This window comes from Pseudorca crassidens, chromosome 1 (assembly GCF_039906515.1).
Source record: "Pseudorca crassidens isolate mPseCra1 chromosome 1, mPseCra1.hap1, whole genome shotgun sequence".
NCBI classification, from domain to species: domain Eukaryota; kingdom Metazoa; phylum Chordata; class Mammalia; order Artiodactyla; family Delphinidae; genus Pseudorca; species Pseudorca crassidens.
This window is the reverse complement of record NC_090296.1, coordinates 185,565,365-185,581,587: the sequence shown is the minus strand read 5'-3', so window position 1 is coordinate 185,581,587 and position 16,223 is coordinate 185,565,365. Positions and strand designations below refer to the sequence as shown.

The window sequence follows — 16,223 nt, the reverse complement described above, 5'->3', positions numbered from 1 at the left end:
GCATCTTGACTTCTTTCTTTACCACCATCCTTATTGCTGATATCTAGAAAAGCTTTTTAATGGACTGGCCATTGACAAAGAATTTCGGCTCAAGTTGGAGACGAGGGCACCTGGGGCTGGGACGAAGCCGAGCGCCGGGATCTCGGGGGCTCAGGTGCCTGCGCGGCAGCGTGCGCTTGGAGCCTATTTGTCTATTGTCTGCCATGGGGGCAGGGCCGAGCCGGGGTAACTAGCTTTCGAGTGGAGCTGAGGGTCTCGGAGGATGAGGACACGGAGGGGTGGAGGCGAGAGATGTCAACGAGGGCAACCCCTAGAGTTCTAAATGCTAGACACCGAGATGTACGAAGCGGCGGCGGTACCCGCGGCTGCAGCCCTGGCTGCAAATCGCCGTCGTGTGGTTGCTACTGGCAACCGAGCCTGTGCAGAGCGCGCAGCCCCGCAGCCCCTGGAAGGAAGGTGGCGAGGGGAAGCGGCGGCGCCGCGGCCGCCCCGGCTCGGCCGCCCGCAGGGCTCGCGCTCCCGCCCGCGCCCCGCGGCCCCTTCGGGCTGTGACCACTGCTGTGCGGCACGCAGGGCCCCGAAAGGCTCTCGGGTTGGGGGTGTCGCTGCCTCGGGAGCGTCAAATTACTGGCGTCCTCCGCGAATGCAACATGGCAGCTCTGGTTCAAAGACGACTTTTTCAGTCCGCCGGGGAGGCGGGGGCTGCGGACTCCGCTGCGCGCCCGCCGCCTCCCTTCCCGGCCGCGAGTCGGCCCTCCTGGCGCCCCCGCCTCCGAGTCGGGCCCAGCTAAGGGCAGCCGCGCGCGCCGAGTCGTCTTGCGCTCGCCCCTCGGCCCTTTGTTCTCCTCTCGATAGGCACCTCGCGCTTCGGGGGCTTTTAATGGAGACCGTGTAAGACAGGGTGACCCCGGGTGGGACGCCGACGTCCTGGCACTCCCCAGAGGTGTGTAGCTCCCCGGGTCTCCCAGGGGCTCCGGAGCGAGCTGAAAGCGCCAGTCCGGGATGCTAACCCGACACTACCCGAGGAGCCGCGTCTCGTCGGGTGGGTCCCTTTCCGCCAGGCCTGGCCCGCCTTTCTCTTCCTTGCTTCCGAGAGGTGTGAGGCGGGAGGCCAGGGCTGGCACGCGACCCCCGCAAAAAGACAATGCCCGTCACCGCCCCAAGGAAATGAGATTCTCCGCAGGGGAGAGGAAAGCTGCGGGCTCGCAATCTGGGAAAAACGGGGAGAAAAACACCCGTTAGTCCTGCGCTGGGCTCCACCCCGCATCACACTAGCCCTTGGGCGCGGGTGGAGCCCAGTGCATCCCCGAGGTCCCCGCCCCGGGTCGAGGGGGAGCCGAGACGCGGCGCCCTCCACCGCGAGTGGGGGAGGGGTCGGTGCTCCGGGGAAGGGGGGAGGCCTGGGGGAAATTTGCATTTTTAAAAACAGCGGTTCCGAAACGACCTTGCCACGTAGACGAGCCAGTTGTGACGTTCAGCACAACGTGCTACTGAAATACCGAAATCCGCCACCAAATGGCGGCTCCTGCAGTCTGCCGCGCCGATAAAGAGGACTCGCCGGGCGTCGCCCATTTTAGGCCGCTTTCATTTCTCTGCTGTTACCCCGGTCCCCCTCCCCAAGCCGTCCCTTCCTCTCCCCGTTTTTGGGCGCACGTGGGACTCCTGGGTCAGAGAAGCTTTTCTGCCCCGGGGATCAGGCAGGCGCGGACTCTGCTGGAAACCGCTGCGTCCCGGCGGCTTTCAGAGGCGATATCCCAACCTCCAACCGCCCGATCCTCTGGCCCGCCGGGGTCTCAATGGCGCCGGAGTGCGAGAGCACCGGACGTTCCAGGTTCGCCCTGCCCGGAGCCCCAGGCTTCGCATTTGGGTCCTAAAGTGTGGTCCTTTGCCCAGATCTTAAGATTCCTATCGCGCAGCCACCCCTTCCTCGACACTCACCTGGTCAGGTTTTCTTCCCAGGGGATTAGAGCCCGTTCTACCCATTAAACAAGTTCAACTGGAGGACCCTTCGGGTAGGCTGAAGCTCAGCCTTCGGGAAGCCTCAAATGGCAGTTTTATATTTTGTTAATAATTTGGCTTACAGTCTTTCCAACAAAACCCTAAACTCCAAGGACACCTTGTTATTGAAGGAGAAAGGGCACAGGATCTGAAGCAGCGGGAGGGAGGAGGGCAAAGCGAGGCGATAATCTGGAATGGCCCCGCAAGGAATCGCTTCTGAGGGCTTTGCAGGCGACGCCGCCGCCTCCCGGGACGTGGGACACTTTCCTGCCCGCGCTGAGCTCTCGCGGCCCAGGGGCCGGTTGCCGCGCCTCGGTGTCCCGCCGGGCGGAGAGGCCTTCGGCAGGACGGGGGCCGCCTTGTGAGATCACGCGCACCCGGCTGTCGCCGCCGCTCGCCACCGGGTCCGGCCTTGGAGACACGACTTCGTTTTCCTGCCTCCCCAGCCTGCCGAGGCCTGGGAATCTCGCTTTCAAAATTGGCGGGATCCGAGTCCGCCGAGCCGAGGGTGGCGCGCCGCGCACGCGCAAAATGGCCTCCCGGTGCCCCGCGGCCTGGGCTCGAGCGTTGGGCCGGGCCGAACCCCGCGGCGCAATCGGGGGCGGAGGTCCGGGCTGTCGCTCTTTGCGGTTCTCGGAGAGCTGCTAGTTAAAAAATAAAACAGGGAGAAGGGCCGTTTTCTCTGTAACCGGTCCTTTTGGTAAAGGCTCCCTAATCGGGAAGGCAGCGCTGCCGGGAAACGAGGTCATTTTCTCCGGCCGGGCGTCCTGTGCCCTTTCCACCGGGCACCCGAACATAGGAAGCCTTTCTTTCTCTCTTTTTTTTTAAGCCGATGCTCTTTCCACCCTAATTACCCTCGCCCCCGCTTTATCTTGCAAGCCGCGCACTGCGCTCCTGTCTTCGGCTTTCTTTGAATATTTCCACTCGTGGGGGCACTTAGACCTAAGACTGGAGCTCCTGGACAGGCTTCGCTATCTCCAGTAACTTCTTTATCCATCTCTGTAACGTTCTCATTCCTTCCATCCCAATTTTCGACGCGTTTCCCGAGTACCCTAGTCCGCAGCCTTCCGAGGGTCTGTTGGGTTCTAGCTAACTTAGAAGGACAGAGTTGAAGAGCGCCGAATCCACACGGAACTTGAAATCACGTTCACTTTGAAGTTTGGAGTTGATGACCACCCAACAATCAGAGCAAGAAGTAACTTTTTTTTTTTTTTAACTGAAATGTAGGTGACTGTGAGGGAACATCACTTGCTATTTTGGGAAATTCCCTTCTAATAGCCTCTGGAAGGGATATTTTAAGAAAACAGAAGAATGGGGGTAATTTAACTCATCCATTGGAAGTTTTATGTAGTGCTTACTATTCATTTAGGGGGTTAAATGAGACTTCGTGTGAGTTTTCCACAGGCACTTGAACTTCTTCAGAAAACTCATAAGGATCCTGGAGTAGCCTTTCCAGTGATGAATAACTGTTGATGTCGTCGACTTGATGAAGACAAAAAGTTGATGGTGAAGTCTTCATGTGAGACCTCTGGAAATTGCACACTCAGAAAAAGAAACTGGTGCAAATAAAGGAAATCCGTTTCAAGAACCAAAAGAAGAAAAAACGTTAAAAAAAATTAAGTGCGGAAACAGGAAACACTCGACTGTGTAAACATTTTCGGAGACTTTCATAATCAAAACTGGGAGATCTTGAGATTTGTAAGGAGATGGACAGGCTTCGCGGTGGCATTTCCCAAGTCTGATCTACTGGGAGGCTCTAATATGTGATACTTTCTCTTCCTTGTAAAGAACCCATCTATCTGAATTCTGTGGTCCCAGTTTAATTCAAGGTTTTATTTTGGAGGAATCCGGATTTTTTTTTAAGCGACCTTAGAAATAATCACCTGTTGTACTGTTCATTTTTTACTTGAAGAAACATCCTCAAGCGAAGTGACCTTATCTAACCCAAGAGCCTTATGTTGGAGCTGCGTTCTGTGCTCTTTGAAACTTAGAAGTCTTAAAGGTATATACTTTTTTTTTAAGGGTCCTTTAAAATGTAATTTCATCAAGACCTTTTGTTTTGGATAAAAGGCGAGTAAAACTGTATGGAAGAAACAATCATTGTATTTCAAAATAACATGGAGCCTCCATTTCATGGAGCACCAAACTGAATCAGAATTTCCAACTGTCATTCCAGGGTAATGTCAGAAGGAAAAGATATATCTTTAAAACCTTTAAAATATAAAGAGAAATGAACAAAAATAACACTTCCTTCACCTCAGGATTCTAAAGGAGACTAGGTTCCATGTGCAAATTGTTTCTAAAATTAAAATCCCATCTCCTCCAAAGATTACCATTAAGCTATTTCTCAAAAACCAAACATTTTCATTTCTTCTTGGCCAGTGCAAGTAGTATTTCACATGGATTCCTTTTACATTGCTATTAAGGTTTCATAACAAAACTTTTTGATAGGCCTATACAACGAGTGTACGGAAAGACTTCACAAATGAACTGCAACTCCAATATTGGGAAAAGAATAAGAGGAAAGGATGAAGGAAAGCCCCTATCAGCTTACTCTGCCTGTTGCATTGTACCTCCAAAGGTCCTAACATTTGCACATATGGATAAGGAAACAAAGCAATATGGTTGGTAGGTTAAGTCAACTGAAGGGCAACTTTTTTTTTCAACTCAGAGCAATTAACGGCCGGCAATTTTAAAAGCAAAAAGGTATTTGTAAAGTGGTATGCATGTGTAAAGAAAGATAGATCACTATTTATACAACAGCAACCAGCCTCATTCTTTTTTTGCATTTAAGCCAAAATCTGTGAAATCAATTTAGGCATTTTCTGTGGAATATTTTTAGCTCTAACTTTGTGGTATAGAATCCCAGAATACTGTTCAGAAGCAAAAGCCAAACTTAAAGCCGACTTTTCACGCACCCTGCCTTGACTGCTAAGAGTTACAAAGTTAGCAGCTTTGATATGGGTTTTTGTAACATTGAAATTTTAAGTGGTAGTTCAGCAAAAGTTTTAAAGCCTAATTGTCAAACCCGTGATGGCTGCTTATAAAATACAAAACATTATACTCTCTTGTTTTATTAAAAGACAAATTTTAGCTGAAATAGCCTTTAAAGCTTAAGCAATTTTCAAATTGAGTAGGGGGGAAATTCCTCTTTCAAACAAAATAAATGGACATGTTTTCAAATATGGTGAAATAGTGTTAGGTAAGCCATAAATGCAATATCTGATACTTTACTAAGGAATTTCAAACATAAGTCCATAAAAAGGTTGAGATGTAAAATCTTTGAGTTCTGTGTTGATCCTATGACTTGGTTTTGTGTAAGTCAAATGACAATCCACTAGCACTTTAAGTTTTTAGCCTTTGAAAAATACTTTTGCATTTTTTATATACACAGTCATATCCAAAATAAAAACATCACTTGAAACTTCCATTAACTTTTTCTTCTTGTCTTAGATAACATCATGAACAACTTGAGAAGAAAAGCCTAGAAAAATAAGTTAAATTCACCAAAATTGGCAAACATGGGTAACTTTTACTTCAAAGATTGTAGAGTAAATAAACAGATACATCTTTCAATTGGGCTTTCAAGCAATTATACAACAACGCATGTACTCTCAGCAACATCACTAAGACAGCAATGGATGTTCTTCAGCTTTTACCTGTTGTAATCCACAATAGGGTTTCCAAAACTTCTGCACATTGTGCTTTTCATATCAAATTTTTATTAAAGTCTTAGCTATTTTCTAAATGAATATCCTTTTTATTGGATTTTTCCAATTACAAATGAAATTTAATTTTACATCTATCATTAGAAACAACACTTACAATGGGACTGTACAAATTTAGGTCAAAATAAAAATATATGTATTTTGTGGTTTCATAAAACTTCATTTACTGTATCTTTAAAGAAAGCAGAAGTAACAGCAATATATGTAAAAGTAATGATTTAATGACTATAAGCAAGACAGAGCAATAGAATTGTGCTTCTTTTGCAGACGGGGGACAATGAAATGTTTAACTACAATTTCCCCATACAAACATGAAACAATATTCATAGAGAATAAACACCCTCACAAATAACTGATGGGTGATGAACAAGTTCGACCAAAGCAAAACACAAACTGAAAATTGTTGGGGATATTCATACTTTAAATTCAACATGCTCACTGTATTTAAAAACTAATACCTGTAGAAGCTCACAATAAATTGCTTCTATTTCCAGACGTTACAGAGAGGGCATATTCCACTGTTTATAACTGTAACAGCAATTCTTAAGTTTGAAATTTCCACTATGCCACATATTAAAATAATTTTAGATAAAATGCCTTCTTCCAGCAATTTGCTGGTTTATTTAAAATGTTTGTTTTAGAATTACAGCGATCAATATGCATTTTAAAAACACATTAATTCCATCATAAGCAATGGGAAATGAAGAAAGCATTTCCAATTTCCTTAGTGAAAAGTTTTTCTTTAATGCAACTATTAATTTTAAAAGTAAACAGGTATTACTAGAGAAAAATCAGTATTACGATATGCCAATCGCTTCCAATGGAACAAAATTTAGAATTAAATATCCACATTAAAAATATCCTATGGTGATAAGGCTCAAACATAGGTATCTGCAAAGGTCGAACCAGTTGGGAGAATTTTAACAACCATCTCTGAATGCATGAAACACAATATTTTCTTTATAGTATTTATAAATATATCATACAATACTGTTTCCTGTTATGTCGTATACCAATATGGCATTGTACAATAAGCATAATGCCATCTGATTCATACAAAAGCGAATCATTTAAACAAGTCAGTAAAATAAACGGTAGTACCCGCTTTTAGGCTTACAGATTGTAAAACTGAAGTTTACTTTCCTTTGATCGGTTTCGCGCAGCAACAGAGAAGTAAAAATCAAACAGGAATCAAAATGGCTAAATATGCAAGAAATTGTTATTCACAGTGACATGGCTACATAGAATGCATTATTCTATGCATATTCTTTCCATTTGTTGAATTTCAAGATAAAAAGCACTTGTTTTCTACAGGTTCACAAAACAGCATAATAACAAGAACAATCAGGGAGGATGTAATGTAGGCGTTAGTTGAGATTAACAAACTATGGCCCAATGTTTATAGCCACTGCAGAAGATTTTCAAATCCAAACAATGGTTACAGAAACCATTTCACATCTGTCCTAACACACAGAAAACCATCTTGCCTGCTTTCTCAGAAATCAATTCTTTCGAGAAATAATCTTTCTTTTCAATTAACGTCCATATGAATATCACATCTAGTCCATCTTTTATAGCCAAATTTAACGTCACTACAAAAGAAAGCAAATTGGACGATAGTCACATGTATTAGCATCTATAAAGCTGTAATGGCATGAAGATATCTATATAAATCAGGGGTTTAAAATTTTTTTCCTCAACAGTCTCAGGTATCAACCAGATGAAGTTGCTGACGACCCATTTACTGACGATTTTCGAGGTCTATTGGCAAAAGAAGATTGGTGGTTACCGCTGGGGCTGCTGCTGGTTCCATTCATAGTGCTGGAAATGTGAGGAAACTGAGGATGAGGAGACTGGACTGGAGTGCCGGGACTGGGCAAACAAGAAGAGGTGGAGGGAATACCTCCTGCTGGGCTGTTGGCCTTGTCACTCCCAGAGTCACTTTCCAGTTCTCCAGCGTTTGTCAGTCCATCTCTCTGATGACTGATCTTCATTCTTTTACAAGTAGGTCGAACTCTGTATTTCAAAGGAAGCGGACCATTCTATAAAGTTAAGAGGAAAAAAAAAATCAGTCTTAGATCTTTAAGTACAGTCTACAAAAATAACCTGCGAGCATCAGGTACGCTACTTACCCTTCTCCAGGTATAAATGTAGGCAATGTCCATTAGTGTATAGTAATCCTTTAAAGGTTCCTCTTCATACATGACATCAATCTGTTGAAAAACAACACTTCAATTATTAAGTGTCACAAAGAATGATGGTAAATCTAGATTTTTTTGGCCACCTAAATAGAATCCAAAAATGCTTTTAAAAAACATTTTCTCCAAACATTTGGACAAAGAAAGAATCCCTCTGGAAACTTCAAATGAGGGAAAACATTTCTTGAAATTAGTAAGGGATTTGTTTTCACAGCATAAAACAGAATCCATACCAAATATTTTAAGAGCGATTTCCAAATAAAGTACTAAATTAAAAAAAAAATTCCGTTGCTTTTTTGGGTTTAGAATCCAAAAAGAAAAATGTCATTGAAATTTTTTTTTAAAGATTTACATAGAATGCATGAAGACTATAAAGTAGATACCTGGAAAGTATTAGGTATGTCCATTTTACTTCTGAGAAACTTTCTTAGGTGCATCACAGTCATTGCTGCTGGGCATCGTAAATACCTTTTATCATTCACCTAAGAGCATATTTAAAAAAAATAATTTTTTAAAATTCCTAACTTTAAGATTTTTTTTTTAAAGTCAAAAAAATAGATGTCTGAGTATGACAAAAGGTACGAATACCAAAGCTGAGATTTGACTAAGTTCTCAGCTATACTTTGAGTTTGCTATTATTATAAATACTAAATGAACAGATTCCTTCAGTACATCAAAGCATTAAACATTAATTACTGAAAATATTTTGTAAGAAGAGTAATCATATATAAGATAAATTCTATCTAGTAACTATTGAATACAGATCACTCTTAAACAACAAACGTGATGATTTTCTTCTATTTGATAGCAACATCTGACCCTAGGATATGCTAAAGAGCAACATACACCCTCATAAAATCTAGAATCCAAACAATGCATCTTCTATGTGTTTTTGTATCATGGAACATACCTCCTCCTTAGATTTCTCCTTGTCTTTATTTACTTTCCGATCCAATCTAAGAAACAGATAATTTATTAGGCAAACAATGTATCTAATAAATATATTAGCATAAAACACATTTCCTAAAGAATTTACCTGTTCTGGTCAAAGAATTCAATGGATAAACTTATTATTTCATCATCAGTTATAATTCTCTTATCTTCATCTGCAACTTCTCCTCTATCTTCATTAGAGCCATTGGCAGCTATAAAGACATTTTTAAATTCAATTTTTAAGAATTAAGTATTTAATTAAATACTATACATATAGAAGAATGGAATTGGTACTTTTAAGCTTAATTTTAATAATTTACTGGATAAGTTCTCCCTCCAAATAAAATGTCTTTCCCCCTCTAAAGAGTTTACCATCAGCTGAAGGATGAGCTGCATAAAAATCCCTTCTTCTCTTCATTTCATCTAAAGAGGAGGAAAAAAAAGACTTAAACATAGCAGGTAAAACTGATAAATACTTTTTAAAAATTCATTTTTAAGCAAGTTACTCACTTTTGAAAAGCCCTGGAACTAATTTGTATACAATATCTTGAAGAGTTTTATCTGACCTGAAAAAGAATAAATTAGAAAATAAACTATCAACTAATATGGCAAAAACTAAAAATGTTTATTAAGTTTTTAAACATTCTTTGTTTTCTCTGTTATAGTATTTTACTTGATTGTAACACTGTCTATAACTACATCAACATGATAATTATGATAAAACTTCTTTATGTAGTAGCACTGTTTTTTAATTAGTAGAATACTCTATTTTATACTCACTAATAAATTCTTCACATTTCACTAAGTCAAGAAAAGTGTGCCTTCCAAATTACTGAATTAGCTAATATGAAAGAGAACAAAGAGGAGAGAATGGAAGCAGTTTAAACACATGCACTCTTGCCTGTCACAAGGTCAATAAAGCAATGCAAAAATGGAGAACTAATTCCATTTTTAAAAATGATTTTAAAAAATCTTAAAATCCCTTGAATAATACTGAACTCTGTTTAAAGTTAGTCATCATTAAAATGGCCAAGAAATTAAGGGCTATCCTCCTCTACAAAGTACACGCATTAGACGGTGACTGAAGGGTAAATTTTGTGTGAAGAAATAAACACTAAATTCAATAATTATGCAATTACAAACAATGTTTTTAAACATTTTCCTACCTTATATTCAGTAGTGGTCTGGTCTTGTGAACTTGGACATCACAGATAGGACAATACTTGCTGGTCTCCAGGTAACGCACAATACACGTTTTACAGACTAGAAATAAAAACACAAATTTTTTAAAGTTCAGGAAGTAGATGCTAAGCAATAAAATTAGTGTGTCAGAAATAGAGAACTAGTAGTAACAAAATGGTAAATACCAAAAGGCATTTCTAATTAAATAAACAAATTCAGTTAATATCCTGAGAACACTTATACAATTTATATTTATACAGTATTTTATTAAATATGCATTAACAAAAAGTCACTAAATGCAAGAGCGGAAAACAACTTCTTCATTTTGTACCAACATTCTCAAGGACAGTGGGAATTGTTAGTTTTCAAATTTCAGGACGAGATGTTAAATATACACGACACAAGAAAAGGTCTAAAACTGTGTACTTACAGGAATGTAGACATTCTATTATGGTTGTGGCATCAATGAAGTACCCTCCACAAAGCACACACATTAGGTGGGGATTTAGCTCAGTGATCTTGATTCTGGTTGTTCGATGCATTTCTGCTTGATAAAAGATCCTGCAAGACAAAGAAATATTGGCCATAATTCACAGAGATTCGAGATTATCTCCAACTCCCAGTAACTATATGCTCTGAAATGCTGAAGGAGTTCATAAAACTCGTTTAACACTGTGCAGCTGGACTGTCCCAACGTCTTCTACAGAAAGAATTCACTGATCAGACCTCAATCAGTTCTACAGAAAAGGTGAAAAAGGATCCAAGAAAAGTAATCTCTGGTTCCTCAGGTCATTCCAGGAGGGAGAAGAAAAGGTCTGGGGTGGGGGCTGGGAGCTGAGAGCATTCGGGTCTCTTTCTTCCATTTGTCCTCCAGCCCAGCAGCCCCACGGCTGCTGCAGACGCTACACGCTCCCCGCAGATATTTACCAACCGCTAGGGCTTGTTCCAGGACTCCAAATTTAGGGTAAAACTTCCTTATGGATCTTCGATCGAAAATCCAGCAGCATGCCCTGGCTTCCCAGGGGTTCTGGTTGTTTTAAGCGGTTCCGGCAACCAGAACCAGGCACGTTTTGACGCGATACAAAGGGAAAGCAAATTCTGCTCTATCTGCATCCCTGGCATTTCCGGAGCTGGGTGCTGGGGCCGCAGGAGAAGCACCTCGAGTCGGCCTCGGGCTGGGGCCTGAGCGCGCGGACGCCCGGGGGCCGGGGGGCCGGGATGCGGAGGGGCGGATCCGGCGGCGCCCGGGGCTCCGTCTCGCTCCGGATTCGGAACTCGCCTCTGTCGGGGTTTCCATAGCAACTTACACTTACACTTGGCATCCGGCCACCGCTGCAACTCCGCGCGGAGCCGGGCCGAGCCCGTAGCTTCGGCGGGTGTGCGGGGCTGCCGGGCGGCGGCAGCGGCGGCAGCGGCGGGCGCGGGGGAGGGGCCGGCACGGCGCGGGGGCGGGGCCGCGCGGGGGCGGGGTGGGGTGTGGGCGCGCAGCGCGGGGGTGGGGCGGCCCCACGAGGCCCGCCGCGCTGGGGAGCAGGATTCTGGCCCGAGGCGACCCGGCAGACAGCCTGGGGGACCCCGGAGCGTGCAGTGGTAAAGGAAAATGCAAACCGCACTCCGGCCATTTCGGACACTCTTGGGGGCCTCTTTCCACGTCGACTCGGCGCGAAGAGCTTCTTTCAGATCTTGACTCTTTCGGTCTCTCCTGTTAGCAATCACTAGGTCAAAAATTTCATGAAGGGATCTTTTGAGAATTGCCAACTGTGCACTTAGCCCGAAACCGTCAGGGCTCAAATTGCAGAGATGTTTATTGAACTGAAACTCTTTAAAGCTTTCTTCTCTAATAGGAAGTTCTTCTGTAGATTAGGATGAGCGATACAAAGTTTTGGAAAGGCTGAAAACTGAAATCTGTTTCATAGCAGACAAGAAGTGGGCAAAGCCTTGTGTTTTACCTGAGCTATGCTGGATAGAGGCAAGAAAAACTACCTGAATCGATGGCAGTGACAATAAGTAAAGAACCATGTGACCAGCCCATTCCCAACGCTAAATCAACACCTTGTCAACCCAGAGCACCGAGAGCAGAGAAAAACAAATGTCATTTTCTCAGCCTCACCTCCATGCAAACCCCACACAATGAAATGCTATTCCCAACAGATATCGTATGTTATAGAAAAGTCACGGTGGGGAACTGTCAGCAACAATACAATAGCGGACAATCAGGGAAGTCAATTACTTCGTGCAGTATGCTTGAAAAATGCATTTCTTACTCCCACTTCATTCATTTCAGAATCTGAAATAAGACTAAGCTTCCAGACTTATCTGAAGCACATTCTCAAAGCTGCCTTGAACAGAAATCTAGGAACTTGTGAAACTTGAAGATGCATCTGAGGTTTTAATTCTCAGGGAATTTTAATGCAGGAGAGGGAAATACTAATCAACACAGCTCAATGGCTGAAACTAAAAGTTTTAGAGTACTAAAAAAAAACACACACAACAAAAAAAACCGGTAAAAACAAAACAAAGCCTCTTTTATGAAAAGTGACCACAGTGGCAACCAGTGACTTCAACCAGAAAACGTCATGTGTGACTCCTCAGTTATCTTTGGATGACTTGTTTAGAGGAATATTGTCAACATATTGTTAATATAAATCTAAGTGGGATTACAGAGGAGTTGTGGATGGAGCAGTGTCCCTAAAGAGTAGCAATATTTAATTCTATTGTACTTGGTGATTAAAGACAAGTCTTCTTGGTTCTCAAAGAAAACTCTCCTTATGAAACAGCAGGACCTTTACTAGAAAGATAGTTAGCAAGGTGATACTTCTGTCCCCTTGCAAAAGCACATCACACTAATGCCACCGATCATGAAGTTCAGGAAGGGGCATCAATAAAAACAGCTGCCTTTATTTCTCCTCTACTTTACATAAAATCAACACCAGACAAACACAAATATTAACACACAGAACAATCAGACCTCAGTGAAAGGTTATCTACTGGTTGGCTTTGAACGTTTAAGTCTCATGTACTTGACCAAAACCCTTTCAAATTCATTTTAAGTCTTAATTCACACAACTCCTCTACTTCAATTCACAAGAATTTGACCACAACCCTATAACCATTTATCATGCTAGTAAATACCACTTTGTTACTTGTATAAGAATCAGTTCTTTATCTTTATATACCACTTGAAAGTACTGGGAACCTAATGAAGACTTCCAAAACATCTGACATGCTTGATAAGGTTTCAGAAACAATCTCTTGCACCTTAGAAAGGAGAACCTTCTAGGTTCCACCACAGAACTGCCAGTTAAGCAAGCAAAAATGCACCAAACATACAATGGAAAAAATACTCAATAGTTTAAACTTGCCATTATAACATACTCAGTTGGGGCTGTCACTTTAGTTGGAGGCCTAACACCAGTAATGTCAAAATGAAGGAAAACAGAAGCAAGTTCTTATGTTAACAATCAGCTTGACTATTGCAATCTAACACATGCAAATAAACTCCATAACCCCAGTTGGGGCTCCCAGGTCAATACAAGTATGGGTAAACTTGGGGTTAACTTGACTTCTAGGGAGAATTTTACCTTTGGGGGCACTTAATGCACATCCAAGGACTTGATGGTAGAACATTAATGGATTTTTCAAGTACAACTAAATGCTCACTTTTCTTACAGAAGCGTGTGTATATGTGTGTGTATACATACACACATGCATACACAGTGACTTATATGGCTTTAAAGATACCAGGTGTAAATTTACACAAGTAGGTTATTTCAAACACCTTTGCACTTTGGGGCAGATGTATGGGAATGAACTCAAATATTAAAAAAATATATGTTTGCCCACAAAATCAATCTCTAAGGGATTCTACTTAAAATAAAACTCAAATGTTAATATAGTCTCATAAGTTAGCATATGCTGTTAACAATTGGCATCCTTAGGTTTCAAGACTTTAGCGTAGCATATAATATGTTTCCAGAACTTGGGGGTTAAGCTTCCTATAAAATATAGGTTGAACTACTCATAACATTCTAGGCATCACCAACCTACACTTGGATTTGAATAATATGCCCAGAATTTTGCCTACTTTAAGGGAAGGGGTTAATACATGCTTGTATTTCAAATACTGAACCGTGACCACTAAGCCCACTAAATCCTTTTATTGCAATTGGGAATGATCAAAGTCTCTATACTTGTTTACTTCCAATAATTAACTGTAAATCTTTGGGGAAAAGATCATGCTATACGGCTGTCAAACCCAAAAGACTGCGTAAACATATGCCATCAACTTTTTAGTGCTCGTTTTCCAAAGCATCTCCTCACCACATGACCTAAGCTGACATTTACCAAACCTGTAAAACGTTGTGGACTTGAGTCATGGTTCTAAGTGCATCCCATACTAGAGGTTGAGAGAAAAACTGTAGTCTCTGAGAGAGAAAAAAACAAAAAGAGGAAAAAAGAAAGAAAGAGAGGAAACCTCTTGCAAGACTAACGTCCACTCACCATCATCACTCCAAAAAAAGCTCCAAATTTGAAATGCCCACTTCCCAGTGAGCACGTCCCAAGTAATGTTTGAAGAACTTATCCAAGACTCCCAACAAATAACACCTTGAAAACTTTACCATTTTAAACACAAACGCAGGAGACCTTGGAAACAACTGGGAACCGCCATCTTACAAGCCATCCAATTTCTCACAAGTGTCCCTCCAACTTAAGTTAATAACATTTTTGTTCGGGCTCTCACCAGCCTAACATCCACCTTGGCGGGATCGCTGCCCCCCACGCAACCCGTCCCTATAAAATGGGGGCGTTCTCTGGCTGTTTAAACCCCTCCAAAGCCCTTTCTTCGGGAGAGGAGGGAAGCCACTTGACCCAAGCAGCTCCCGATTTCAGGCACCCGTCCTCGTTTCATCAAAATCTACCTCTCAACAAAAGGCGCCGTGGCCGGGAGAGCCGCAGAAGCTGCAAATAGAAGTGCTCTTCTCGGGGGCCATGTGCGTCGCAAGGGTGTAGAGGGGCGCCTGGGGGAGAAAGGAACTAAAACGTGGGGCCGCGCGCGGCGCGTCCGGGCTGGAGCGGGCGGCGGCTGGAGCGGCGCCGAGGCCGGCTGGCGGCGGCGGCGCGGGCTGCGGGTCGGTCCCGGCGCCGCGGGAGTCGGCGGGCGGCGGCGGGCGCGCGCTCGCGGGCGCGGGCGGCGCGCGGGGCCGGGCGGCGCGCGGGGCCGGCGGGCGGCGGGCGGCGGCGGCGCGGGGCTCGGCGCCCACGCTGTCAGCGCCCTCCCGGCCGGCGCGGGCGAGGCGCGGGGGGGCCGCTCCCAGTCCACCGGCGGCCGGTCCGAGCCCGGCGCGACCCCCGCCACCCCCAGGCCCCGTCCCGGAGGCGCCTCGCCTCCTACGTACCCGGAAAAAGCAGCCGGCGAGAAGCGATCGCAGCGGGCGGAAAAGACAATGAAAGTTAAAAGTCGTTCAGCAGAAAATGAATGTGAGCCAAGCGGCCATCTTGAAGCGAGCTGCAGACGCTGCTGTCAATGGGCAACGAGCGCAGCCGAGAGGAGCCGCGGCCGCCGCGCTCGGCTCATGCTGCCTCCCGAGCCCGGCCTCCTCCTCCTCCTCCGCCTCGGCCTCCTCCTCCGCGGCCTCCTCCTCCTCCTCCTCGGCCTCCAACGCCTCCTCCTCCTGGGCCTCCTCCTCCTCCTCGGCCGCCGCCGCCTCCTCCCGCTCCGCACTCGGGGGAGGGAGCGCGCGGAGGGGGCGCGATCAGTATTATTCTGCGGGGCTGGGAGGTGTTTCTAATCCGGATCGGGGCTCCCTCGCCAACATCCCCATTGTCTCGCCCCGATCTCTGCCTTTAATACTACGATTATTATTTCATAGTTGCCGTGGGGGGAGGAGGGGGGTGGGGGGCGCCGTGTGTGTGCGTGCGGAGAGGCGGGGGGAGGGGAGGAAGGCTGAGGAGGGGGAGGGGAGGGTGGAAAAAAAAAGCACCGCTGAAGGCAGAGTGGAAACTGACACCGGCTCCAAAATGGCTCAGAGTCCGCCCGCCCCCTCCCCCCGCCGCCCCCCCACCGGGTCACGTGCTCCCCTCATTCCTTAAGGGCGGCCTGGGAATTAGTGTCGGTGTAGTCGGGCCCGCGGCCGCCCCCTCCCCTCGGAGCAGCGCGACCCGGCCCCCTCCCCCTCGCTCGGCG

General features: G+C 44.8%; 1 protein-coding gene across 5 annotated transcripts; it reads right to left on the bottom strand.

The window, feature by feature from the left end:
• Nucleotides 1-5,510: 5,510 nt before the first annotated feature.
• Nucleotides 5,511-15,930, bottom strand: BMI1 (BMI1 proto-oncogene, polycomb ring finger). 5 transcript variants are annotated; one of them, XM_067702981.1, is made up of 10 exons: nucleotides 15,436-15,930; nucleotides 10,470-10,600; nucleotides 10,024-10,120; nucleotides 9,368-9,423; nucleotides 9,230-9,280; nucleotides 8,961-9,069; nucleotides 8,835-8,880; nucleotides 8,308-8,406; nucleotides 7,859-7,939; nucleotides 5,511-7,768 (listed from the first exon to the last, which is right to left on the bottom strand). In XM_067702981.1, the coding sequence occupies exons 2-10, from the start codon at nucleotides 10,579-10,581 to the stop codon at nucleotides 7,439-7,441; spliced, it is 981 nt and encodes a 326-aa protein (XP_067559082.1). In that variant the 5' UTR covers nucleotides 10,582-10,600; nucleotides 15,436-15,930; the 3' UTR covers nucleotides 5,511-7,438. The 5 variants fall into 5 exon arrangements, with proteins under 5 accessions (XP_067559082.1, XP_067559086.1, XP_067559084.1 ...); XM_067702985.1 differs by lacking the exon at nucleotides 15,436-15,930 and adding an exon at nucleotides 14,959-15,098; XM_067702983.1 differs by lacking the exon at nucleotides 15,436-15,930 and adding an exon at nucleotides 11,347-11,438.
• Between the last annotated feature and the right edge of the window lie 293 nt (nucleotides 15,931-16,223).